Below are 26,840 nucleotides of genomic sequence, written 5' to 3'. Positions count from 1 at the left end.
TAGTGTTTTCCAAATTCTCAAAGTGTATTTGTGTATTTTGTTCTCAGCACCGCCTTTTGTGAACAGATCAGGACCAACTTTCCCCCAGATTTATCAGAAAAAATCAGACCCTGCTTTGGGTAGAGCACAACTTGTACATTTTTATATGTGATCCTTTGAATGGAGTTTTTTATTTTAAAAAAGTTATCTTGGGTGGGAGGTTCTAGAGGAAGGGAGTATACATATACTTATGGTTGATTCATGTTGATATATGGCAGAAACCAACACAATGTTATAAAGCAGTTATCCTCCAATCAAACATAAATAAAATTTTTTTAAAAAGAACTAAGAGGATAAAGCATGTGGAAACCCTTCTTGATTAAGCACTGAAGACAAAATCCTGAGGAAACAAATTAAAGAACTTAGAAATGCAAAAGTCATATGAAGATTAAGGATTATCATGGAATCTATAAAGGCTGTGTTAAAATTTGTGGAAATTATATTTCAGAATTAAAGTTGAGAATTAAAAAAAAAAAAACACCAGAGATGTGCATGCAGGTAGTTGTATGTACTGTCATTTCAATTCAATTCAGTTGCTCAGTCGTGTCTGACTCTTTGCAACCCAGTGGACTGCAGCACTCCAGGCCTCCCTGTCCACCACCAACTCCTGAAGTTTGCTCAAACTCATGTCCATGGAGTCAGTGATGCCATCCAACCCTCTCATCCTCTGTCAACTCCTTCTCCTCCTGCTTTCAATCTTTCCCAGCATCAGGGTGTTTTCCAATGAGTCAGCTCTTTGCATCAGGTGGCCAGAGTATTGGGGAGTTTCAGCTTCAGCATCAGTCCTTCCAGTGAATGTTCAGGACTGATTTCCTTTAGGATTGGCTAGTTGGATCTCCTTGCAGTCCAAGGGACTCTCAAGAGTCTTCTCCAACACTACAGTTCAAAAGCATCATTCTTTGGCACTCAGCTTTCTTTGTAGTCCAACTCTCACATCCATACATGACTACTAGGAAAACCATCACTTTGACTAGTCAGACCTTTGTTGGCAAAGTAACGTCTCTGCTTTTTTTTTTTTATGTCTCTGCTTTTTAATATGCTGTGTAGGTTGGTCATAGCTTTTCTTCCAAGGAGCAAGCATCTTTTAATTTCATGGCTGCAGTCACCATCTGCAGTGATTTTGGAGCCCCCCAAAATAAAGTCTCTCATTGTTTCCACTGTTTCTTATCTGTTTGCCATGAAGTGATGGGATGGGATGCCATGATCTTAGTTTTCTGAATGTTGAGTTTTAAGGCAATTTTTTCACTCTCCTCTTTACTTTCATTAAGAGGCTCTTTAGTTCTTCTTCACTTTCTGCCATAAGGGTGGTATCATCTGTGTATCTGAGGTTATTGATATTTTTCTCTTAGCAATCTTGATTCCAGCTTGTGCTTTGTCCAGCCTGGCATTTCACATGATGTACTCTGCATATAAGTTAAATAAGCAGGGTGACAATATACAGTCTTAACATACTTCTTTCCTAATTTGGAACCAGTCTGTTGTTCCATGTCCAGTTCTAACTGTTGCTTCTTGACCTGCATACAGATTTTTCAGAAGGCAGGTCAGGTGGTCTGGTATTCCCATCTCTCTCAGAATTCTCCACAATTTGTTGTGACCCACACAGTCAAAGGCTTTGGTATAGTCGATAAAACAGAAGTAGATGTTTTTCTGAACTCTCTTGCTTTTTCGATGATCCAGTGGATGTTGGCAATTTGATCTTTGCTTCCCCTGCCTTTTCTAAATCCATCATGAACATCTGGAAGTTCATGGTTCGCATACTGTTGAAGCCTGGCTTGGAGAATTTTGAGCATTACTTTGCTAGCGGGTGAGATGAGTGCAATTGTGCGGTAGTTTGAACATTCTTTGGCCTTGCCTTTCTTTGGGATTGGAATGAAAGCTGTGGCAATATGTAGTATGGCAAACTGCAAAAAAACATCTTAATCCTTCTTAATCCTTAAATTCTTCTCATTCCCTCACCTGTTTCTTGTCTTCCATGTATTAGGAAAGAGGAGAGAGTGAAGTTGGTTTTTTAATTTAAAAGGTGAAAGGTAGCTATTAAATGTTATCAGTTGACTGAATTCTCTTGGATAGCTCTTTGTATTAGCCTGTGAGCAATTCTTAATACATTTTCCCCACTTATAAACTCTTTATCTTATATAGCCTGCTCTAATATGTATTTAGTAAGTTCAGCCTGTAGGTAGTATTATAATTTGATGATATTGAATACTGGCATGTGATAAAGAGTTTAGAAGAATCTGCCATGGGGGTGACTTAGTCCTTACTCTGCATTTTCGTGATGGTCTCTTGCAACTCACTATCCCCACCCCCTCACACACCTGTTTTCTTTTACCGTCCAGGATTTTTCAAACATTCTTTCACTTACTGAGTTGTCAACTACAGGTTATTTTTCTCTGTATATATTTGCATTTTTTATAATTGGAATCTCATTTTTAATGACACTGTTTGCACTTGAATGTTTTTAGTGTTTGCAACACCTCCAATTTAGTTCTATCTGCTGATGATTTAGTGTCTAGTGAGCCAGTTTCTGCCTTAGAATCTAAGTAGGTATTAGTGTGTAGGAGCTGAAGCTATTTTTCTTCTTTCTAGTTAAACTGTTAACTCAAACTCATTTGAGTTAGTTTTAAGATAGTCTTTGTCAACTGTAAATTTCTATTAATTTTAAGATTACTAGAAGCCCCATGGTTCTTTAGTATCACTATTATTATTTTTTAATTTATTTCATTTGTATGTGTATGTGCTTAGCTGCTCAGTCATGTCCAACTCTTTGCGACCCCGTGAACGGCAGCCTGCCAAGCTCCTCTGTCCTTGGGGATCCTCCAGGCAAGGATACTGGAGTGGATTGCCATGCCCTCCTCCAGGGGATCTTCCCAACCAAGGAATCGAACCCAGGTCTCCCGCATTGCAGGCGGATTCTTTACCATCTGAGCCACCAGGGAAGCCTGGTTCTTTAGTATTATTAAACTAATAATTGTCTAATCAAGTAATATGATGTTTATATAGACCCTGGCTTGTAAAAGTAGTATATGTTTGTTGGAGAGAAAACTTAAAACCCTATAGATAGCTGCTGTTCACACCTTGGTCTATCATTTTAGACCTTGCTTAGTATTTTTCTTTTTCAATTTTTCTTTTAATATGAGGATTTCTAGCATTCACAAAAGTAGACAAAACAGTATAGTGAACTTCCATGTATCAATCACCTAGTTCCAATAAGCTATAATTAGCAGCAGTTCAGTCAGTTCTGTCACTCAGTCATGTCCGACTCTTTGCGACCCCATGAACTGCAGCACAACAGCCCTCCCTGTCCATCACCAACTCCCGGAGTTTACTCAAACTCAAGTTCATCGAGTCAGTGATGCCATCCAGCCATCTCATCCTCTGTCGTCCCCTTCTCCTCCTGCCCCCGATCCCTCCCAGCATCAGGGTTTTTTCCAGTGAGTCAGCTCTTTGCATCAGGTGGCCAAAGTATTGGAGTTTCAGTTTCAGCCTCAGTCCTTCAATGGACACCCAGGACTGATCTCCTTTAGGATGGACTGGTTGGATCTCCTTGCAGTCCAAGGGACTCTCAAGAGTCTTCTCCAACACCACAGTTCAAAAGCATCAATTTTTCGGTGCACAGCTTTCTTCACAGTCCAACTCTCACATCCATACATGACCACTGGAAAAATCATAGCCTTGACTAGACAGACCTTTGTTGGCAGAGTAATGTCTCTGCTTTTTAATATGCTATCTAGGTTGGTCATAACTTTCCTTCCAAGGAGCAAGTGTCTTTTAATTTCATGGCTGCAGTCACCACATGCAGTGATTTTGGAGCCCCAAAAAATAAAGTCTGACACTGTTTCCACTGTTTCCCCATCTATTTCCCATGAAGTGATGGGACCAGATGCCATGATCTTAGTTTTCTGAATGTTGAGCTTTAAGGCAACTTTTTCACTCTCCTCTTACACTTTCATCAAGAGGCTTTTTAGTTCCTCTTCACTTTCTGCCATAAGGGTGGTGCCATCTGCATATCTGAGGTTATTGATATTTCTCTTAGCAATTTTGATTCCAGCTTGTGCTTCTTCCAGTCCAGTGTTTCTCATGATGTACTCTGCATATAAGTTAAATAAGCAGGGTGACAATATACAGCCTTGACGTACTTGTTTTCTTATTTCAAACCAGTCTGTTGTTCCATGTCCAGTTCTAACTGTTGCTTCCTGACCTGCATATAGGTTTCTCAAGAGGCGGGTCAGGTGGTCTGGTATTCCCATTTCTTTCAGAATTTTCCACAGTTTACTGTGATCCACATAGTCAAAGGCTTTGGCATAGTCAATAAAGCAGAAATAGATGTTTTTCTGGAATTCTTTTGCTTTTTCGATGATCCAGCGGATGTTGGCAATTTGATCTCTGGTTCCTCTGCCTTTTCTAAAACCAGCTTGAACATCTGGAAGTTCACAGTTTCACGTATTGCTGAATCCTGGCTTGGAGAATTTTGAGCATTACTTTACTAGTGTGTGAGATGAGTGCAATTGTGTGGTAGTTTGAGCATTCTTTGGGATTGCCTTTCTTTGGGATTGGAATGAAAACTGACCTTTTCCAGTCCTGTGGCCACTGCTGAGTTTTCCAAATTTGCTGGCATATTGAGTGCAGCACTTTCACAGCATCATCTTTCAGGATTTGAAATAGCTCAACTGGAATTTCATCACCTCCACTAGCTTTGTTCGTAGTGATGCTTTCTAAGGCCCACTTAACTTCACATTCCAGGATGCCTGGCTCTAGGTGAGTGATCACACCATCGTGATTATCTGGGTCATGAAGATCTTTTTTGTACAGTTCTGTGTATTCTTGCTACCTCTTCTTAATATCTTCTGCTTCTGTTAGGTCCATACCAGTGCGTTCTCTTGGCAAAACTCTATTAGCCTTTGCCCTGCTTCATTCCATACTCCAAGGCCAAATTTGCCTTTTACTCCAGATATTTCTTGACTACCTACTTTTGCACTCCAGCCCACTATAATGAAAAGGACATCTTTTTTGGGTGTTAGTTCTAAAAGGTCTTGTAGGTCTTCATAGAACCATTCAACTTCAGCTTCTTCAGCATTACTGGTTGGGGCATAGGCTTGAATTACCATTATATTGAATGGTTTGCCTTGGAAACGAACAGAGATCATTCTGTCATTTTTGAGATTGCATCCAAGTACTGCATTTCGGACTCTTTTTGACCATGATGGCTACTCCATTTCTTCTAAGGGATTCCTGCCCACAATAGTAGATATAATGGTCATCTGAGTTAAATTCACCCATTCCAGTCCATTTTAGTTCAGTGATTGCTAGAATGTCGACATTCACTCTTGCCATCTCCTGTTTGACCACTTCCAATTTGCCTTGATTCATGGACTTAATATTCCAGGTTCCTATGCAATATTGCTGTTTACAGCATCAGACCTTGCTTCTATCACCAGTCACATCCATGACTGGGTATTGTTTTGGCTTTGGCTCCATCCCTTCATTCTTTCTGGAGTTATTTCTCCACTGATCTCCAGTAGCATATTGGGCACCTACTGACCTGGGGAGTTCCTCTTTCAGTATCCTATCACTTTGCCTTTTCATACTGCTCATGGGGTTCTCAAGGCAAGAATACTGAAGTGGTTTGCCATTCCCTTCTCCAGTGGACCACATTCTGTCAGACCTCTCCACCGTGACCCGGCCGTCTTGGGTGGCCCCACACGGCATGGCTTAGTTTCACTGAGTTAGACAAGGCTGTGGTCCTGTGATCAGATTGGCTAGTTTTCTGTGGTTATGGTTTCAGTGTGTCTGCCCTCTGATGCCCTCTCGCAACACTTACCATCTTGCTTGGTTTTCTCTTAACTGGACGCGGGGCATCTCTTCACGGCTGCCCCTCCTGACCTTGAACGTGGGTATCTCTTCACGGCTGCTCCAGTGTTTTCCTTTGCTCTTGGTATTTCCAGAAAGTTGGTGGTTTGTGTTTGTTTTATAATTAGCATGCTTACATCTAAAAAAATGAACAAATGTTTCTTTGTATTATTAAGTTTCCAATCTTTGTTCACATTTCCAATTGTGTCTTAACTTTTTTTTTTTTTTTTTTTGTGTCTTAACTTTTATCAGCAATTTGTTTCAATCCAGATTTAAAGGACGTCCTCAGTTGCGTTTGGTTAATATAGCTTTATGTCTTTTATTTGATCTGTAAATTCCTTCTCTAACTTTCTTTGTTTCTTGTGATTTATTGGTTAAAGAAACTGGGTCATTCTGCAGTTTACCATTGTCTTCACTTTGCAGATTATATCCTGTAGAATAGTTTAGTGTTTTCCTTTGCTATTGGTATTTCCAGAAAGTTGGTGGTTTGTGTTTGTTTTATTATAAAAATAAAAATATAAAAAATTATCCTGTACATACTATTTTGTAATATTTTTTACCTTAATAAAATTTGTATGCTCTTCTAATGTCATTAAATGTTTTTCTATATCATTATCCTTAATGCTTGTATGGATTTCAACTCCTGTTAGCCTTTTAGCTTGTTTTCAGTTTTTTCCTGTTATAAACAACACAGCTGTGAACATCTTTTGGCTAAATAATTATTTTTATATTGGGAATGATGATAAAATACCACAGTTCCATAGGAATTTTCAGTTATCATGAGCAAATTTTGTACTTTGAAATGGCATGAAGGTATTCGATGACTTGGATTTCCCTACTCTTTTAAGGCAAAATGGACATATCAAGTTTTTAACCAAAGGAGATAATAATGCGGTTGATGACCGAGGCCTCTATAAACAAGGACAGCATTGGTTAGAGAAAAAAGATGTTGTGGGGAGAGCAAGGGGGTAAGTATAGAGGGGAGATTAATGACACATTGGCTATCTCATTTGTATTGGCTGATCATACACAATTGAATGTAATGGTGGTCCTGTTTTGGTCAAATTCATCTTGTATCTTTTGAAAATGTACGCTTCTTAAAACACATCTGTAACTTCAGGTTTATTGCTCCAGAGGGGAGAATGTGGACTGATGAAAAAGAACAGAATATTAGTGATGAGGATGAATTAGAGTGACAGTTTTAAAAATTCATTTGTTTAATTCATTTATGAAATGTTTTAGTGCACCTCCCGTGTACTCTGATGTCTGTTCTGTGCTAGGCTCTGGGGATCCAGAGTGATATTAATCCTCCTTGTTAAAACTCATGTTTCGTAAGTATTTACTGAGTCAGCAACTGAAAGTGTTCATCTAGATTAATTTCATCACGATAATGTATTCCATACTGTTTTATTTCTAGTTGTGAAATTACTGAGGTCAAATGAAATTTTAAAAGTTATATTAAGCCTGTTTATTTCAGATTTTATCAGGAGAACAGATGAGTGGAGGACAGGAATTGTAAGTTATTGGTATGAGGAAATATGGAATTATTACCACCTTCATGTTATTAATAGTATTAACAATAACTCACATTTACTAGGGCTTACTATGTGCCAGAGACTCATCCTAAGTGCTTTCTTGACACGAATTACCTCATTTTAACCTCAGAACAACCCTAATATTTCCATTCTACAGATGAGGAAACACGGACGTTGTGAGGTTGCTTATCTAAGATCACACTGATACTAAAAATGGCTGGCTGACTCCAGAACCCACTGTTTTAACCATCACCCCCAAATTGCTGGTATAACACTTGAGATGGGCAGCACTTGTTCTCACTATTTAGATGCCTGTGGTACTCCCCTCCACTGTCAGGACACCTGCTCCTAACCTAGAACAGACGCGGTGGATTCAGTGGTCCCATGAGCCAACAGTGGAACTGATGAACCGTGTTCCCGTAAAGAAATAAGTTCAAGTTGTTAAGTAAAAGTTACAGTGTAAGAGATGTTCCGTTTGGGGCTAAAGACAATGGGTCAGAAAAAGCACCAAGGTGTTTTGTCTTCAGCAGAGCTGGATTTTGTGTATGCCTCAAGTTCAAGGGAACCTGATTTCCTAGGATGGAGCCAAACATACTTTTGTAATTCAAATTAGATACATCAGGGCTTCAGAGAAGGCACAGTCCCCATTTCCCTCTGTTCCCAGGGTGTTGGTAGTATCAACTTCTTTGAGTCTTTTTGTGTTTCCTTTAATTGCAAATGTACAAATTCTTGTAGAAACACAAGGAAATAACAGACATCAAAAAGCAAAATCCCTTCTCTCCTTTTCACTCCCTCCATAAATATTTAACTTTTTGGTTCATGTTCTTTTAATCTTTTATGTATAAAGATGCAGATCTTAATATGTAAGTGTGTATACAGACATAAACACATTTTGTGTATGGGGAAAGAATGGTCACGCTGCTTATAACCTCTTTTTTATCCCCCAATATTACTAGTAGTATCCACAGATCAAAAGACTTATTTCCATATCATCATTTTAATATCATCAAAGTCGTATGCTACTCCACCATGTGGAAAGACCACATTTTTATTTAGCCAACCTCCTATGTGTTGGGTGCCTTCGACTGTTGTCTTTTTTTAAAATTGTGAACAATGTTAATGAGGAACATCCCTGTTACATGTCTCATTGGCTCTGCCCAGTGCTTTTTTCACAGTAAATTTTTAGAAGTGGAGTGACCTGGTGAAACAGCGTATTTTAAGGCTTTTGGCAAGCTTTGCTGTACAGTTTTATTTATACTCCTACTGGTATGACAGTGTCCCTTTATCTAGATCTTGATTGTGAGGTGTTTCATGCTGCTCTGTCTGCTCACTTTGGCCCCATTTGGGGTAAAAAATGCATCATCCCATGAAAAGGGGGAGAAACCAGGCTTTCTTTTTCTCAAGTAGCTTGTCATTCTGAAGATTTTTTTTTTTTAATCCTTACCTGTATACAGTGTCATTTCTAAAGTCCCAACGTTGAAAGTTATAGACCTTTTTCTTGCTTTTAATACAAAAAATGTTATGGTCTGGAACTCTCTGAATTAAGTAACCTTCCCTGAAGTGTAAGCACCTGGGATGTGAGAGGCAGTAGCACAGCCTTAAGTATACAAATTCACTTTCTGTTGATCCTGTCACCACTTAACCCTGACACATAATGGGGCACATCACCTCCTTTTGTGGAAATTGTGTTTATAAAACACTAAACTACATTTCAGAGTCAGACTGTACCCAAACCTTGGAATTATTATTTTTTTTCTCAAACAGCTGCACACTGAAGCCTAAGGCACTAAATAAAAACAAGTTTAAAACATTTTTTATTGAGCTATAATTCACATATATTGGGATATAAAATTTATCATTTTAAAGTGTACAGTACAGTGGGTCTTATTATATTCAGAAAGTCGTAAAACCGTCACCACTATTTAATTCCAGAACATTTCCACACCCCAAAAAGAAAACTGGGTATTCATTTGCAGTCACTCCTTGTCCCCTTTTCCTTGCAGCCCCTGGCAACCACTCATCTACTTTCTGTCTCTATGGATTGCCTGTTCTGGACATGCTGTATAAACAGAATCTTATAATATATGTTTGTTTGTTTTTAAATATGTGGTCTTTTATGTCTGGCTTCTTCTACCTAGCATAACGTTTTCAAGGTTCATTCATGTTGTAGCATGTAATAAAACAATTTTAGAAAGTGAAACTAATACTGAACCTACTAAGAATAGGGGTGATTCTTTCTAACTTCAGGTAGTTGAAAAACACAAGAGAAGCTGTTAGTCTCAGAAGGGTAGAAAGCAACAGGAGAAAAGGAGAAAGCCTGGCAGAATATCAGGAAATAGAAAAATATTGACAATGGTAAAGAGAATAAAAATAAAGGAAGGAACAGAGTAAGTGAGGTTTATAAACCAGAGTAATCAGAGTTTTAAGCCAGAGTAATCAGGTTTATAGAGGAGGCTTTCAAAATGTACTTTTTACTTAACTTGAAACAGATCATTCCGGGATAGAAATAGTGATCCTTCTTAAGTCAGCTACTAGGGTCCAGACTTCCCAGGCATAGACCTCTCTTGACATCTGACAGATTATTTTCACCCAAAACATCAGCAAATGGTTCTTCTTTCTTCCTCCTGAGGCTCCTTTCATAGCAGCACCTTTGATACCGAGAACTCCTGGGAATACGTATTAACCCTACACTCTGACGTCTAGATGTTAACTTGCCACACTGTCTGGTGTTGAAGTTGGCTTTGTGAATGGCATTTTTTTTTTTTTAACTTATTTTAAACTTTCGCTTATTATCAACTCTGCTTCAGCAGAGTTTATCTGAGTTCAGTAGGAAAAAAGTGCAAATGATTTGAATTTAAGATGACTGATGATAGCAGCTCTTGTCTGTCCATGGAGGGAATCAGTGGTACAAATAACGAAATTTTCATTTGACTTTGGACTGCCTGTCATATTCTGGCAACCTTATATTTTACTTCTGTTACTCTTAAAGATCAGGTTGCTTCTATTTCACTTATGGTAAGCAAGGTAAAACCACCTTTAGGGGAAAAAAATATTTCCACGGATAACCTATATGCAGACTGTGTAATCATTGGTTCTTTGAGCATAGATATCATTGCATGGAGGTGACATTGGAAGCCTCTACCCCTGAGAATGGCTGCTGATTGCTCATCAGGCCAGAATTGGCAGCCTGATCATTGTTTTCATGGAAGTCACAGATGCTTTTATAACTTTTAATCTGCATTTTACTGAAAGGCATTTGCCTTTATATTCTTAAATTAGACGATTTTCTTTCTGAAAGACTGGAAACTGTTGCTTATTTGAGATGTTATAAATGAGACAAAAGAAATAGAGTTGTTGCATTAAAAGGAAAAAATATATGTATTAAAAATATAGAAAACCTTTATCTACCCTCCTAGAGCTTTAGCAAGGCCATTCTGTAGGGACTGTTCAGTTCTTAGAGGTCCCAGGGGTCGAAACTAAATCATGGTCCCTAAAAGAGGAGGCTACTGTCAGTACACACCTGTTCCATACATCTCACTGGCTGAAGCTGTGCTTCTTGCACTTAAATGTGCAGAAGTGTCATTTGGGCCCGACCTTCCGGAGGTACGTACGCTGACTCAGTAAACCTGGGAAGATAGAGCATCATAACAAGCTGTTCAAGTGATTCTTACAACAGAGGTGTAGGTTTTAAGAAACATCAACTTACAGGAATGGGAGTCTGGGAAGGAGGAGAGATGGGTCTGGATAGTACTGCCAGAAGGGAGAAGGGTAGGATGGGGGTGGGGACAGGAAACAGGAAGTAAAAGGAGTTCTCAAAAGGAAGTAAAATGCACCCCAGACAAAACTTCTGTTTTTCAAGACTGCCTGAGCCTTTGATGGTGGAGGTGTTACATAGGAGGTCATTTATGTTTGTGCACCTTTGGTGTGTGCAACAGTTGTGAGTGCCCTGAATAAAAATGTCTGAGATACTTTGAAATAGGTGAAGATCAGCCTCCCTTCTCTAGGATGGTATCACCCAGTCCACTCTGGAATCCAACAGGAGCAGAGGAAGAAAAAGAAAGTTGTACATTTCTAACAGCTGTTTCCTCCCACATCTCTCTCTCCCCTGAATTTTTTTTTTTTTTCTCCCCTGAATTTTTATGTTGAGGAGTCTTTTGTTTTGAGGGGAGAATTGAAGTCCTGGGAGGAGATGAGATTCCCCAGGGAAAGAGAAAAGACGAGGCCAGGACATCCCAACCTTCAGTCTGTCAGTCTTTGCTGGAAGCCTACTGTGTGCCGTGTATATAACATGTTTGGCCTTGAAGATACAGTGGGGAGCAGATTGCCATTGGTTTTGCCCCTGGAGAGCTTAGATTCTAGTAGGGAAGACAGATACTGTCCAGTTAGTTAGGCAACTAATTCTGTAATTAAACTCATGATGAAGATTTCTGAGAAAATACATGAGGTGCTATGAGATTATTTAATATGTGGTTTTTACCTAGTTTGAGGGCACAAACTTTAGGGATGACAGGAAAGCAAGAACTAGTGAAAAATAAAAAAACAGGTGTTGCAGCCAAGAGGTAGTAGGTGGAGGTGGAAGAAGAGACTGGTGTGTTAATGGAACCCAAGGAGAAAGGTTTCATGGGCAGGTTTCAGGTCATTAAAAGTCAAATGCTGGAGAGATGAAAAGGAAGACAGAAGCTGCGATGGACCTTCTGCAGGCAGTGAAAGTGAAAGTTGCTTCAGTCATGTCCTACTCTTTGCGACCGCATGGACTATACAGTCCATGGAATTCTCCAGGCCAGAATACTGGAGTGAGTAGTTGTATTCTTTCCTTCATCCGGGGATCGAACCCAGGTCTCCCGCATTGCAGGCAGATTCTTTACCAACTGAGCTACCAGGGGTTTAGACTATTCCAAAAGAAGTTTCCAGGTGAAGAGAGCCCAAGTCAGATTACACATGGTTATAAAAGGAGAGAGTGGTGAAATCTTAAGTACTATAATAGAGCTGTTACACTCACTTTTGGGACACTTAACATGAAGTACCTTGTAAAGTTCTGGCTGTGTTTGCCTGATCTCCCCAGCTAGACTGACAGCCTTCCCAAGGTTATAACAACAAGCCCAGCCCCTGACACTGAATAAGCATGTGGCATTAGGGTCACCAACTAGAGGTCAGATACCTCAGATCTGGTACTGGTTCTGCCATGTACCTTGGGCATGAACAACTGTTTCCTCATCTATAAAATGGTGATATCGCTAACTTCCCTATCACATGGGCTGTTGAAAGAGTCTAATAGAACAGTATATACAAGTGGACTTTGTCAGCCGAAAATTAGTATTCAATGGAAGATAGAACTGAGAATGTTCCGTAAATGATAATAGCTACTTAGAAAGTTCTGTGATGCTCAATCTCTTGTTTGTTTGTTTGTTTAGATTTGTTCCTTATATTGGGATTGTGACGATCCTCATGAATGACTATCCTAAATTTAAGGTAAGATCTGATACTTTGTGTTTCATGAGTTTTGGAAACTATTAAATGGATTACAGTTAAAAGATGAAAGGCCAGTTGGATGATTTAGTGATTTATCATGGTCCCAGAGGCCAGTTAATTAACTGAGGCTTTGTGAACTTTTCCAAGCTTCTCTGACTTGTGCTTCTGTGTTTATTTTCTAGTACGCTGTGCTCTTTTTGCTGGGTTTATTTGTGCTGGTCCATCGTGAGTAAGAAGTCTGCCTTGCTGTTCCTGGAAGATGCTGTACTTTTTGTTACTGAATGTTTGGAGTAGATGCCGATCTGTGGTTGGTGGAATGGAGAATATATGTCGGCGCTTCTTGGTAGCACTGGTTTGCATTAGTTTATGTTTCCACGCCAGAGCACGTGTGGGCGGGTGTGTGTGCACCACCACGTGCACTCGAGGGGACTTTGAGTCACAGATTTTCATATGTTGTCACTGTCACACTTCGCATTTTTGTACATCAGTGAATTTTTTATATTAAAAGGTTGAGCCAAAGCCCCCAGTGTTTGTATTTTGAAGCCAAGCTTCACTTCTAAAGTGCCTACAGAATTCTGTAAATGAAAATACAGCTCTGCCCGAGTTTGAAACTGCCATTCCCCCTTCTAATGGGAATGGCGTATACTGAGGTGGTCATAGTCTTAACTTTTCAAAATTTTAAATAAAAGACTTTGCATATTGAAACCCCTTATCCCTGACTTGTGTTTGTCGGGAAAGCGTTTGAAATTTGCTTTCCTGTGCTGGTTCCTAGCGCCCCTTGGGGAGGTAAAGGCTTTGATGGGAACAGTTCTTCAGCCAAGAAGTTTGTCCTAATGCTGACAATTGGTTTTTGTCTGCTTGTTTTTGTTTTTGTGAAGCAGAAGTAGGATCTCTTAGTCATAAAATTGACTCTTCACGAGGGTGTGGCTCAGATGTGTATTAGCCCTGCTGGTTGCTGAGAGGTTCAGTAACTCTCACTTTCCTGTAGACTTGTAACCTTTTCTGCACTTGAGACCTTCTCAACCCTTTCTACAGGGTGGCAGTGAGTTTTAGCATCTGGGGGAGGCATGAGGAAGGTGCTGGAGGGCAAGTATGCTACTTGTTTTCTTTAGACTCTTAACTTGCCTGAATCTGTTCTCCTAAGTGCCTGGCTTTGCTTTTCTCTGATGCAGACTTACAGAAGGCAAGGTTTAAGGTGATGAAGGCAAAGCCCAGTTGCTTTCTTTTTTTTAATACTGAGACAGTAAAGGAAATAAGGAGTATGTGGTAACTGGTGTGTTTTAAGCACAAAAGACTCTTAATCCTTTCTGTTCTCTCTGTATTAGTGTGAAATCTCAATACTTTGCAAAATAGTGGGCTAAATGAATGGTTTTTATGATTCGTTCAACTGAGGTGGAAATCAGCCCATACTTTAATTCTAATGGAATGAGAACAGGGACATTAATCTTCTGAATGTCAGAAGATCAGCCATCCTAAATCCATTCTCTAGGCTTTAGCTTTCAAACTTTGCATACAGACTCTTAAAGATATCAACAGAGTATGAAACTTGGCAAATTACTGCTAACAAGAGCTTCTTTGAACCTGTCTTTGAGGCTTACATAGTGTTTCTATTTTCTCATGAGCCAAGGAGAGTGCTGAAATGTCCCCCCACCCCCACCCCACCTCCATGTGTAGTAGAAAATTGCTGCTTACTCCCTTTTTCCTTCCTGACAACCTAAAGATGGCGGGGTTAACTGCGGAGCCAGTAGTAACTGGCTGTTTTTGTACCAACCTTTCTGAGACTTCTCTGGGGAGAAGTCGTGTGTTCTGCTGGCAAAGGTTGGGATCTCAAAGTTCTTTGTGATCCTAGCTCGCCAGAGTGTAAACATGCTTGTACTTGTATCCTCCGTGATCCAGGTTCCTCCTCCTTTTACACTTACTGGGAGGGAAGTGTTTATATTTTCCTCACTTGCTTATTTTCATACCCAGTCTTATAAAATTACTGTTTTTCCTCCTTTACTGGATGCCATAGTTTGAAGCAACAGCTAAATTTCTCTGAAAAGTAATCAGATCATTTAAAAATATTTGATTCACTCTAGTAGCCAAAAATAAAAAAAAAAAAACATTATTTGTGGAATGAGGTACCGTGTTCCCAGGTTTTATATTTTAGTGCTAAAATATAAGACTTAAAACTGGGAGATTTTATTAGTAAATATAATGTGGTTTTTTTTTGGTCACACCACAAGGAATGTGGGATCCTAGTTCCTTGAACAGGGATCACACCCGTGCCCCATGCGTTGGAAGTGCAGAGTCTTAACCACTGGTCCGCCAGGGAAATCTCAGTAGGTGTATTTTTAAAAGCTCTTTGGAAATGTAAGAAATGCCATAGGTGCTTGATTCATTATTTTAAGGGAAGTATAAGCTCTTTGAGATTTTACAGGGCTAGTGGGAAGTTAGGTGGGTTTAACCATTGTGAGTGAAGAGAATCGAAGAGGAATTGAGAAAACTTCGGATGAGAACATGATAATGGATTATCTGTTGGCTGTGAGTCATCACCTCATCAGTCTCCATGAGTGTCTCCAGTCCTGTTTCTGCTGTTCCTGCAGGACTCCTCCAGTCGATCGTCCTGTCTTTAAACTGAAGCTCATGGCAGTTCGTGCAAACTTCCCCTTCACATTTCAACTTCTCTTTGAAGGCATACTTGCCTGGATTTGTCATTTTCTCATCATATTTAGTCATTTAAAAGCCAGCATTTATCCATGTCATCCCATTCTCATCGCCATCCCTTGAATCCAGAAACATAACTCATGACTGTTGCTTGCATGACTTTACGTCCAGTTTTCCTGTAACATGCTGGTGTGCCTATTTTAGATAATTTCCACCTGTTAGTTCATTTTCATACCCCTTTTACCTTTAGGAAGTGTCTCTTTTTAGACCACAGATTTTGTATTTACCCTCGTACTTCCTACGTGTGAAGTTCAGACTTGGAATTGTGCTGACATGAAGCAACCTTGTGCTGTACCACCATGTTCTCACTTACTTTGTATCGCATTTCTGCTTACCCGAGTCTCACTGTTTTCACAACGTAATTATTCCTTCTCTGTCATTCCGTGTTTGCAGGCTTACACTATTTGTGTATCTTGGCGGCTGTGGACTCAAGTTCCCCTGTCGGACTGTAAGTTCCTCCAGTGCAGGAGCCCCGTTTTATAGACACTGTGCTCTGTTTTCCCAGTAGCATCCGGCAGCATATACCAAGTGTTTAGTATAATCATGCATTGGAACCAGAAGCAGTAACTAAGGGTAGCATCACTGTTGTGCTGTTATCCTGGATCGGAGCATATGAATCATTAAAGTGATTTGTATTTGCCTGATATTTAGTGAGTACATTATCTTAGTCTTGCCAAATTTAAATCAAAAAACTTTATCTCCCAACGGTTCTATTGAAAATGACATGTTCCCTTTCTAGAATATTTTATGTTAATCCTGTTTTCTTCATTTTGTTTGTGTGTTCTTGGTCTCTTCCTGTGTTCTCTTTCTCAGTGGGAGAAGTATTGGCTTTTGTCAGTTTTCTTAGGGAGTCACAGGCTTCTCAAAGAACCTAGGCTTGGAATAAAGTCTCTGTTATCCCTGACTGTATTTCTTGGTCATTTGCATAAGGATGTTACCAAATGCTAATAACCTCTCAGGTGTGGGAGCTCCCCCTGGTTCTGAAGGTACCTTTCTTATGACATTTATCACCCTATTGAGCTTCAGAAATTCTAGCTGGCTGAATGGATTATCCACCTTCCTCAGGATGCCTCAGTTTGTTGTTCAGTTGCTAAGTTGTGTCCTACTCTTTACAACCCCATGGACTGCAGCACGCCAGGCTTCCCTGTCCTTCACAATCTCCCAGAGTTTACTCAAATTGAAGTCCATTGAGTCAGTGATGCCATCCAGCCATCTCATTATCTCTTATCCCCTTCTCCTCCTGCCTTCAATCTTTCCCAGCATCAGGATCTTTTCCAGTGAGTTGGCCCTTCACATCAGTTGGCCAGAGTATTGGAGCTTCAGCTTCAGCATCAGTCCTTCCAATGAATATTTAGGACTGATTTCCTTTAGGATTGACTGATTTGATCTCCTTGCAGTCCAAGGGACTCTCAGGAGTCTTCTCCAGCACTACAGTTAGAAAGTATCAGTTCTTCGGTGCTTATGGTCCAGCTCTCACATCCATACATGACTGCAGGAAAAACCATAGCTTTGACTAGACAGACTTTTGTCAGCTCCTCATGCTGTTTCCTGGCCAGGCATGTCTCTGTCCCCATTGTCCCTTATTATAACCTCAAGTAATACCAGAGAAGTTTCCGAAATAAAACAACAAATTTAACCCTTCACACATAACTATGGTGAATCTGGATGTAGAAAGAACTCTATGTAACCAAAAAGTGTTGGGAATTAGAATATGCAGAGGTTATCAGAAACAGCGAGGACATTGCCTTCTAGGTCCTGTAGCATCCCAGGCCCGCAGGGTTTTTCTGACCTCAGCTCTTAGCAGACCCCAGGTTCTCATAGCCTTGACAATGGTCTCACTGTATAGATATGCAGTCTTTGTTTATGCTGGGTCGCCCTGCCTGGAGTGCCTGCTCACTTCTCTGCTTACTAAAAGCTTTCTCATTCAGGAGACATTTATTGAGCATCTACTCTGTGCCAGCTTTGGGGCCAGGCCCTGGGGAGACAAAGATGAGTGAGGCAAGGTCCCTCCTCTGCCAGGAACTCAGTGCCTTAATTGGGGCAATGTGTAAACAGATCTTTCCACATAGGATCGTAAGTGCAACCTTAAGAGATGCACAGGGAGCTCAAAGAGAGGTGTTTCTAATTCACCAAGCTCTCAGGTATACAGTGCTTCCTTCTTGGTGCTGTCTCCTCAGTACTTTGTTCACTGTCCTCAGAGTGGTTTGTCTTATGTGTGTCCAGCTCTCCAGCTAGCTCCTTGAAGGCATATAAACAAGACTAGCCTGTAATTCATTCTTGTGTATCCCCTAGTGCCTGTCACAGTGTTTTTCACATTTTAGATTTATTTATACCCTCTCTTGTTCCAGAAAGGATTTGGAACAAAGTGGCTCATAAAGATACTTCCAGTACTATGTGATATGATATAAAACAGTTGAAGAATTTGGGGTTGAAATAAGCATGGGAGGAGGAAAGGGTAAAATGGGAGGTGAGGTTAGTAACTACAAGACATGTCAGAAGATCCTGCTGTCTGCTGGAGAAGATCCATCGCTTTGGTTCTCAGCTCCTTAGGGGCTAATGTGAAGAGGGAAAGAATCATATCTATGGTTCATGGAATGGATATAAAGTGGGAATTTTTTTAAAACTTGTAATGACACTCAGAAATCTAGAAACTTCTCTTCTGAGACCTCACTGCAACGACACTGTGTAGCATTATGCAATAATCTCTATATTAATTAGCCTAATGATTTTCATAGAGCTGTTCCTGAGAATGTTCAGGTATAGTTTGGCCCCTTCTGCAGAAAGCCACCTCGCAAAAAATCAGCTACCCATCTAATCAGCCAGGAATCTTCCTTCAATTAGTTTTCCTGTAAAGCAGTTTTCCTTAATCTTTAAAAACTCATGGTTTGTTTTTTTTTTAATCAAATCATGTGGCATGCAGGATCTTCCTGATCAGGGATTGAACCTGTACCCTCTGCACTGGAACTGCAGAGTTTTAACCACTAGACTGCCAGGGAAGTCCTTATAAACTCATGGTCTTTTTTTAAGAAACAAAAATTTCATACCTCCTCTCCATTCTGATAAACCTCTTTTCAGGTCTGTTATATCCAGCCTCTTATCCTTACCAGCCAAGAACATGTTATCTTGCTTCTTCTTAAGTTTGTACTATAAAAACAGTAGTTACTCATCTGTCATATACAGTTATATTCAAGGCAACTTTCAAATTATAGATCCTTGTTCTGTTAATTTTAGGAGTTTCTGGAATGCCACCTACTCTCCATCAAGAATCATTTCTGTAAAGCCCTTATTTTAACTGGCCAGTTTATTTAGATGGCTAAGCTGGTTCTAACCCAGGTCTTCTGCACTGCAGGCGGATTCTTTACCATTTGAGCCAAATCTGGAACCCTTTCAAGCTGGTTTCCAGCTTTCATTCAAGGAATCGAGTTAAAATAATTTATACTCAGGACTTTGGGCAGGCAAGTAAGGAAATCTGCTCGCATGATGCTTTGCTGAGGGTTGTCAGCTTGACAACTTATTTAAGCAAGAAGAGAGAATGCCATATAGAACATGTTCCTTGGAATTGGTCAAAAGTTGAGGCAGGTATGCTAGCATTTGTTTATCAAACAAGTGACGATGTAATAGGCATTTTGCGGACTGACTGTTGTGTCAATGCCGTGGCCTCACCCGCTACCCAGGGAGGCTTTTCCCCCTGTAATGGGCTTCAGATGTAAGGCAGGCTTTGCTTTTCCTAGGATCCAGCTAATAATAGTGAGTACTCCAAATTCTCCAGTGCTTGGCCAAGTGCTTTTGAATTTATAACATTTTTTTTTTCTCCTTTAGTCCTCAAAATAAACTCCATTTTACAAAAGAGAAACTGGAGGTGAAGAGATTTGCCCAGGATCTCCAGACCTGTGGGTGGCAGAGCCAGAACTTGAATTCTGGTTATGTTTACCAGGCCACAATGTCATAACCCAGTTATTCTACCTTTATAAACTCTCATGAGATTCATTTATCTGGAATAAGCCCCACAATCACAAGGCCCTTGGGTGTTCTTTCATAGAAGCCCTAGGTTGTTCTTCCATGGATTTCCTCAGTAAATCGCCTAGAAATAGTGAAATTCTCAGGTAAACTTCCAAGTATTTAAACCTCTTTGGAGTTAAAAGAGTATTTATTTCAGTTACTGAAATGCCCCCTGAAGTACCTATTACACCCAAATCATCTTATGAACACGGGTCCTGGGGCTTCTCACTTGGTTAGGGTTGTGGTAACTTTCCTGAGCATTTGTGCCATTTAGCTGAGCAGCAGCTGCTTAGCTTTCTTAGCCATTCTTGGCATTCTCATCACTTTCTCATTACATGTATCTTCTCTATTTTGTTTTTGAATATTGTCTTGAAAAATTGTTGTATTTTGGCAATTTCAGTTCCTGAAATAGTTCCTTTTTAATGGTTAATATTTTGATATTCTAGCTAGTTCCTATGTGTTCCCTCTGACTTTGTGAAATTGTATCAAATATCCCTGATTCTTTTTCTTCCTCTCTTAAAGATTATGCATTTCTCCTGATTCTACAGCCCCTTGCCCATTCTGAACCTAAAGAGCAGGACCTGAGATGTCCCAAGATGTTTCTCTTTCTCTCCACAACCCATGCATATGGGATCTGTGCTCAGAGATTTGCCAGAAGACTGATTTTACACCATCTTATTCTGAGCATCTCTGTTTGTCACCCTTCCTTTTTCTCTAGGCTCATTTATGTCTCATTTAAATTTCTGCTTTTTATTTTCTCTTTTGTCCTCTGTACCTTTCATGTGTTTGAAGTCCACACTCAGGATTTCTCTGTTTGTTTAGCTTCTGTGCAACTAACTTGTGTTTACTTGAGTTAACTCATCTATAAAATGGACATAGTACTAGCCTTTACTGCATCAGAGTAGTGTTGGTGATCAAAGGAGTGTGCATGTAAGTGCTTTGGAAAACAATAACAAAAAAAGATTTGGCTGTGAAAAGATGTTATTTGTAATTGATTCTAATTTAATGAAACGTAGCAATCAATACTATATATGTTCTTTATTTTAAGCAATCTTTGATTAAAAGCATGATGCAGTCTAAATATTTGGTTGGTGTTGGTTATCAGAGGATTTGCCATATATCTTTCACCCCTTATTCATCTTTTGGGTGTCCTTTGAATCTTCTCTGCATTGTCTGAAATCTCAGAGGGTCAGAGTGAGCTCTGAAGAGCTTCCCCTGGCAGTTCCATGTGATTCACTGTCTGTCTTCCCCCAGGGAGAGAGGACTTAGGAACAGGTAGTGTGCAGTTGAGGTCCTCACTTTAAACTCAGCCCAGCACTACTCCCTGAGGGATCTGACGTGGAAGTGCTGTCTTGGGCAAGCCCCCTCTCTGCTGCACATTCCTGGGATACAGTGGCTTATAGCTGGCTGTGGAGCTGCTGCCCTGCTTCTTTCTCTGAGGTCCTTGGAAGCCCCTCTTTTCCTGTGCTCATCTGATAGATGAAATAATCCCCAGGGACATCGGGGATCATTCTCGCAGGTGTGGTTGGAGCTGTGAACACAGGCTATGTCAGAGGAGGTTTGCCTAACTATAAATGAACCTGTCAGAGCAGAACCAAGGTGCCAAGGTCACCTGTAGAAGAGAGGTGAAACTCCGTCAGTCAGTGCCTGCTCCCTCGCCCCCTTTAGAAATCCACACCAACCTGCTCTTTAACAGGATGGTGCAGTGGGAGTGGGCGTGGCTCAGAGAAAGCAGCATCGGTTCCCGGTGGCTCTGGGGGCCTGAAGGAGTGCTCTGAACAGACCTGAAGTCTTGATTCCAGCGTGACGTCTGGGCAAGTTTCCAGTCCGAGCCTGCTTGCAGCTATAAAATGAGGAGAGATAAACCTGCCAAATAAGATTCCTTCAAGCATCTAAGTGAGGCAGCACTCAATACCACCTCCTAACTTCTATGACTGAGGACCAGAGAAGACAGGATGGGTGTGTGATGCAAGCAGAGGGAGGGGGTCGAAAAGGGAACGATTATAATGGGAAGGTGATGAGAGCTATATCTGTACACTATGGCTTAAGCAGTGACAAGAATACAGAGAGGTGTAAATGCCAGGGTGGGAGATGAGAAGCAGGGAGAGTGGGAAGAAAGCCTGGGCCGGAAACCGAGTGTCCTTGTCTTGCCTGTCATGCTTTCTGGTAGCTCAGCATGACAATCAGCTTCTTGTACACACTTTCCCTTTTAAGATGGTGATCCACAGAGCCTTGCTGAGCTAGACATGGCAAGAGTAATAATAGCAGGTACCATTATTGAGCCAGTCTGGGGAGTAGGTTCTCTCACAGCCACACTGCAGTGTTTCTGAGAAGAGTCCAGAGCCCAGGGGTTGGTTGGTATCCTGCGCCTCTCTCATTGACTGCTTTTGTACTCTGTCTCTCCAATGAGATGGTCAGCTACGGTGGAAGCAGATGGTTATCTTTTGTCTCCCCTCCTGTCCTTAGCATGGTGCTCTGAATGTTGGTGTTTGGTAAACATTTAAGCAAAAATAAATGTATTATTCTGGAGCACAGCGTCTTCTCCTGTTCATTAAATGTTGCCACTGACCTAAAAGTTCTTTCCAAGACAAGCCTGGACAGCTCCTTGAGAGGAGAGTGCTGACTTTGAGAGTCCTGTAGGACTGCTGCTTCCTGCCACAAAATAACTGGGCTGAAAAGACGTAAAATTATTAAAAATAGGGCAGCAGGGTTATTCCCATTTGACAGTTGAAGAAGGTGAGGGTCAAAGAGATAACACAGCTTGTATATGGACTCCTGGTCCAGTGCTCCTTTCGCTCCCCTGACCCAAAGCTCTGCCTCCTGGCCGACTGAGAAGCCAGGCTCTCACCATTTGAGTTGGGTTGAGGAGGGCTCCCCTTCCATCCTTCTGCACTCCCTTCCGGAGCATGTGCTGTGACTTCTGCTTACCTGGTGAGTGCTGGCTGGGAGAGAGAGGGCATAAAGATAGGTGGGTGAGCAGGTCAGATGCTCCAAGAGGGAGGGGCCGACTGGCAAGCTCCTCTGGCGCCCGGCACTTTGCAGGGCACAGTAACGCCTATGTTACCCAGGAAGGCAGCGTCCTCGCCCCCTTTTCTACCTTGAAGAAGGACCGAAAGCAGTTGGGAGTGGCGAGGAGGGCCAGGGGAGCCGGCTTTGCCCCCATCCTCAGCTTGAAGCTGGTGGGCTTGGGCCCGGACACCCTGAGGAAGCCATGCACACGTCGGGTCAGGAGTGCGGCCGTGGGGGCGGTGAAGGGGGTCCCCGACCCTGGCCCGGGCCGACTCGAGACTCCGAGAGGGCGGGGCCGGGGCGGCCGCGAGCGCGCCGGGGGCGGGCTCCTCGGGGCGGCTCCGCCCCCAGCGGCGCGGGTTTAAAAGGAGGGAAGGCACGCGCCGGCGACCGGAGCCACCGCCAAGTGCACGTAAACCGAGGTGTCGCCCGCGCCCAGCCATGACCCTGCGGGCAGGGGGCGCTCGGCTGCTCGGCGGCCTCCTGCTCTTCGCTCTGCTCGCGGCCGGCGCCGCCCCGCTCGGCTGGGATCTCCCGGAGCCCCGCAGCCGGGCCAGCAAGATCCGAGTGCACCCGCGGGGCAACCTCTGGGCCACCGGTGAGTCTTCGGGGTTCCGGCAAGCGCTCCCCGTCCCTCCCACCTTCCTTCTCTGGCCTCTCCTCAACATGGACACTAGTGTCCAGGCTAGTGGGGACCCTGGAATTCATCTAGTAAGATGGGGGAACTTGAGACCCAGACCCAGTGACTTGGTTTAAATCATTCACTCAGCCGGTTTAAAGCAGAGCTGAGGCTGGATCCTAGATCTACCTGCCAGTCTGTGCCTCTTCCCTTAGACAAGACTGCACTGAATCTTCCGACCTCTAGTGTGTCTCCTCTCTGCACCTCCACCTTCCAGACACCTCTTGTCCTCACGTCTTTCTCTGCTGTTTCCCGTCCCTCTTCTAAGCAGGCAGCACAACTGGCAGAGTTTCTTCCTGGCCCTTGGAGCCTCCCACCGCCCCTTCCAGCTGTGCCATCCCCTCCACCCACCTCTACCTACTCCGGAAAAGCTGAGGTGCAGGCTTTGCCCCACTGGGGGTTCTTTGTCGGTTTCCGGTGACCAGGAGGAGAAAGGCTGTGTGTGTATCTTCCTGCCAGGAGAACTGAGACGTGGGAGAGATGGGGACTTGCCCACTGGGATAGCATCCTTGCTCCCTGACTTCCCTGTGCCTTGGCACCTCCTTTCTAGGTCACTTCATGGGCAAGAAGAGCCTGGAGCCCCCCAGCCCATCCCTACTGGGGACAGCTCCTCACACCTCCCTGAGGGACCAGACACCACGGCTGAGTCATCATCTGCTCAGGGTCCTCCTGCAAAAGAAAGCTCTGGGCATGACCCTGAGTGGCCCAGCACCTCACACCCAGGTGAGCCAGGAGAACTCAGCCAGGGCTCCTCCTGGATCCCGCATTGGGCTTAGGGTATGAGTGCCCAGCCAGGGCAGGAGAGGCCCAGGAAAGCCAAGGATTCTAGGCTCTCCCTGTGATCCAGAGCTCAAAGTGGGAGGATTCCAAAGAAAGGGAGCTGACCTTCTCAGCAAACCCCGAGGGACAAAAAAGTAGGGGAAGATGCTCCTCCTCACCCACTGCCCAGTCTAAAGGTGCAGCCTGGGCTTATCCAGCTTCTTCCAGCAGGACCTTCCCCCCACCCCTCACCCCCTGGTCTATGCAGACTTGCCCCACCCCTGCTGTCCACCTTTGTTGTGCCCTGTATGTGCTTATTGGGACCCTGGGGCCCACAGAAAGGATGAAAAGAGTGAATCAGCAGCCAGGAACAAGTCTGGACCTTGTTCACTTTGACCAGTGCTCTTCCCAGTTTCTCATCTGCCTCAGTGACCACTGGCAGGGTTTCTCAATCCCAGCACTCCTGCTCTTCTGGGCGGGGTAGTCCTACATTGTGGGGGCTGTTCTGTGCATTGTAGGAAGTTTAGCAGCCTCCCTTGTCTTTATCCACTGGCATAGCCTCCCTCTATGCCCACAGTTATGACAACTAACAATGCTCCAGACACTGCCAGAGGTCCCCTGGTGAGGGGTCATGGGAGGGAGCCAAAAAAATCACCCTTGGTTGTAAACCGTTGACCTATGGGGTTTGGGCGGGGGGGGGCTTCCAGGTGGTGCTAGTGGTAAAGAACCTGCCTGCCAATGCTGGAGATGTAAGAGATGCAGGTTCGAAGGTCCCCTGGAGGAGGGCAGGGGACCTGGATGAGGAAGGTCCCCTGGAGGAGGGCATGGCAACCCACTCCAGTATTCTTGCCTGGAGAATCCCATGGACAGAGGAGCCTGGTGGGTTACAGTCCATGGGGTCCCAGAGAGTCGGATACAACTGACGTGATTGAGCACGCACACACATAGGGTTCAAGGCCCCAGAGCTGGAGCCAAGCCAGCCTTCGTCTCCAGCCTGGCAGAGGGGCAGCTCATCCATTCTCTGCTCCCGGCACCTCCCCATCCCACACACCCTCCCTGGTACTTTGTTGCTCTGTAAAGAAGGCAGTAAGGTATAGTAGAATGTGGACTCTCGTGACAGCATTCTGGGCTCATAATCCAGCTACTTGGTAGCTGTGGGACCTTAGAAATGTCATTTAGCCTCTCTAAGCCTCATCTTCCTCAACCCTAAAATGGGAATAATAGTGTCCCTCTTCCCTTAAATGAGACCATTTATGTCACATGCTGAGCGTGATGCCTAATGCATAGAAAACACTTAGTAAACAGAACCTGTTAGCAGTCTGGGAGCTCCCTGGCAGCACCGGTGGCTGACTTAACTGTGTGTCTCCCACTGTGCCTAGCATATAGTGTATGCATTGTGAAAGGGGGGGGGCATTCCCTAGAGAAAGTTCATCCCCAGCCCCAGTCAACCTTGACCCTCCTGATGCACAGAACCACCAGCCTGGTACTCATCTGGCAGTCCAGTAGTTGAACTCTTTGCTTCCACTGCAGGGGACATGGGTTTGATCCCTGGTTGGGGAGCTAAGACCTCACATGCCGCGCGGCCCCTAAAGACTTCAGGTGTAAGAGCTAGGTACTCAAGCTGGCTTGGTCTGAAGGAAGACTATGGCCCCTCTGGGTCCACTGGTCTTGAAGGCCCAAAACATGAAGACCAACTCGAAAATCTCAGAGGAAGCAGTACCTAGCCCTGGGGGGTCGGACTTCAGAAGTGAGGTCTGGGGCAGAGCTGGAGGTCAGGGAGTCAAAACACTGTCTGGCCCAGGACTGGGCCTGGTGCTTGGACTTTATTTCTAAGATCTCCATTGACTGTCTCTGTGAGGTTGAGAAAACCACTGCCCTGATCCCTCCCAGGCCCTTCAGGGAGAAAGGTACTGGGTGGGGTGGGGAGGCTGCCCCTGCCGACCTCTGTGGGTGCCCTGCACTTAGGAATGGCAGGATGCCCCTATCATTTGCCCCACCCCTGCCCGGTCCAATTCCTCTGTGTGTTCCCCTTCAGCACAGGAGGCTGCTGGTGCAAATGTTGCAGAAGTGATGCTATTAATCAGGAAGACACGACGACATGGCTGAGATTGTGCCCACCCAGGGAAGGTGCTGCATGGGACCCATCTGGATGTAAATCATGGGCTCAGACCTCTGTCACTCCACTACTGTGATTTCTGGTTGGGCTGTCAGGAATATTGCCAGTGCAGATGCAAATGATGTCCCTGCCGTATTTCTTGCTTCCCTGTTGAAGTTGTGAATAAAAACCCTGCTCTTTACGTAGACTGTCTGGTCCTCTCCTTCTACCTGTGCTGGGGGGGATGGGAGGGGAAGGAGACTGGAAGACCTGGTGTTCGCTGGGATGGGGCTGGCCCCAAAGAGCCCAGAACACTCCGTGGCACCAGCCTGGCACTGATTCTGGGCTTCTGCTCATCCACTCATTCGCAAGCAGGTACTCGGTGCCTGCTGGGATGCCAGGTCCTCTGCCAGCCACTTTTCTACTCTCGCCGCTGCCACCTACTGGCAGAGGCAAGTCTCTCCTGTTTCCCACCTGTAAAAGAGAACTGCCTACACTACACGGGAGGGCTTCGCTTACCTGATTTTATCTACTCGCCAAGGTTTGAGGGGAGTGCCCAGCGCTTACAAAGAAGAGAGCTGAGCTGGGATCCAGACCCCAGTGTACGCTTACTCTCTTCTCTGGCCTTGTGGGACTGACTGTTAGCAAATAAACATACAGGACACTCCGTTATAGTCGAATTTCAGATCAACAATGAACAATG

At 43.4% G+C, this 26,840-nt stretch overlaps 2 protein-coding genes across 7 annotated transcripts in view; both read left to right on the top strand.

Moving 5' to 3' along the window:
• SEC11A (SEC11 homolog A, signal peptidase complex subunit) overlaps positions 1-13,595 on the top strand; it is a 34,418-nt gene extending 20,823 nt beyond the window's left edge. For 3 of the 5 annotated variants that reach the window (XM_043922689.1, XM_043922693.1, XM_043922688.1), the window contains 3 exons: positions 6,735-6,854; positions 12,833-12,890; positions 13,073-13,595. In XM_043922689.1, the coding sequence (XP_043778624.1) occupies positions 6,735-6,854; positions 12,833-12,890; positions 13,073-13,123 (229 nt within the window). In that variant the 3' untranslated portion in view covers positions 13,124-13,595. The remainder of the gene's footprint in view (positions 1-6,734; positions 6,855-12,832; positions 12,891-13,072) is intronic. The other 2 variants (XM_043922691.1, XM_043922690.1) reach the window with 1 other exon arrangement.
• A 3,435-nt stretch (positions 13,596-17,030) lies between these two features.
• On the top strand, positions 17,031-26,345 carry NMB (neuromedin B). Of its 2 annotated transcripts, none has more exons than XM_043922686.1 (3): positions 17,031-23,202; positions 23,834-24,006; positions 26,083-26,345. In XM_043922686.1, the coding sequence occupies exons 1-3, from the start codon at positions 23,046-23,048 to the stop codon at positions 26,146-26,148; spliced, it is 396 nt and encodes a 131-aa protein (XP_043778621.1). In that variant the 5' UTR covers positions 17,031-23,045; the 3' UTR covers positions 26,149-26,345. The 2 variants fall into 2 exon arrangements, with proteins under 2 accessions (XP_043778621.1, XP_043778622.1); XM_043922687.1 differs by having other exon boundaries at positions 26,078-26,345.
• The last annotated feature ends 495 nt before the right edge of the window (positions 26,346-26,840 follow it).

The sequence above is a fragment of the Cervus elaphus genome, chromosome 13 (assembly GCF_910594005.1).
Source record: "Cervus elaphus chromosome 13, mCerEla1.1, whole genome shotgun sequence".
Taxonomy (NCBI): Eukaryota; Metazoa; Chordata; class Mammalia; order Artiodactyla; family Cervidae; genus Cervus; species Cervus elaphus.
Note: the sequence above shows the minus strand (reverse complement) of the source record. Positions and strands in the feature narration are given on the sequence as shown.

Coding starts and splice junctions, on each gene's coding strand:
- NMB (XM_043922686.1), top strand. CDS start 23,046: ATGACCCTGCGGGCAGGGGGCGCTCGGCTGCTCGGCGGCCTCCTGCTC. Junction 23,203..23,833: donor GGGCAACCTCTGGGCCACCG/GTGAGTCTTCGG, acceptor CCTCCTTTCTAG/GTCACTTCATGGGCAAGAAG. Junction 24,007..26,082: donor GCCCAGCACCTCACACCCAG/GTGAGCCAGGAG, acceptor CCTTCAGCACAG/GAGGCTGCTGGTGCAAATGT.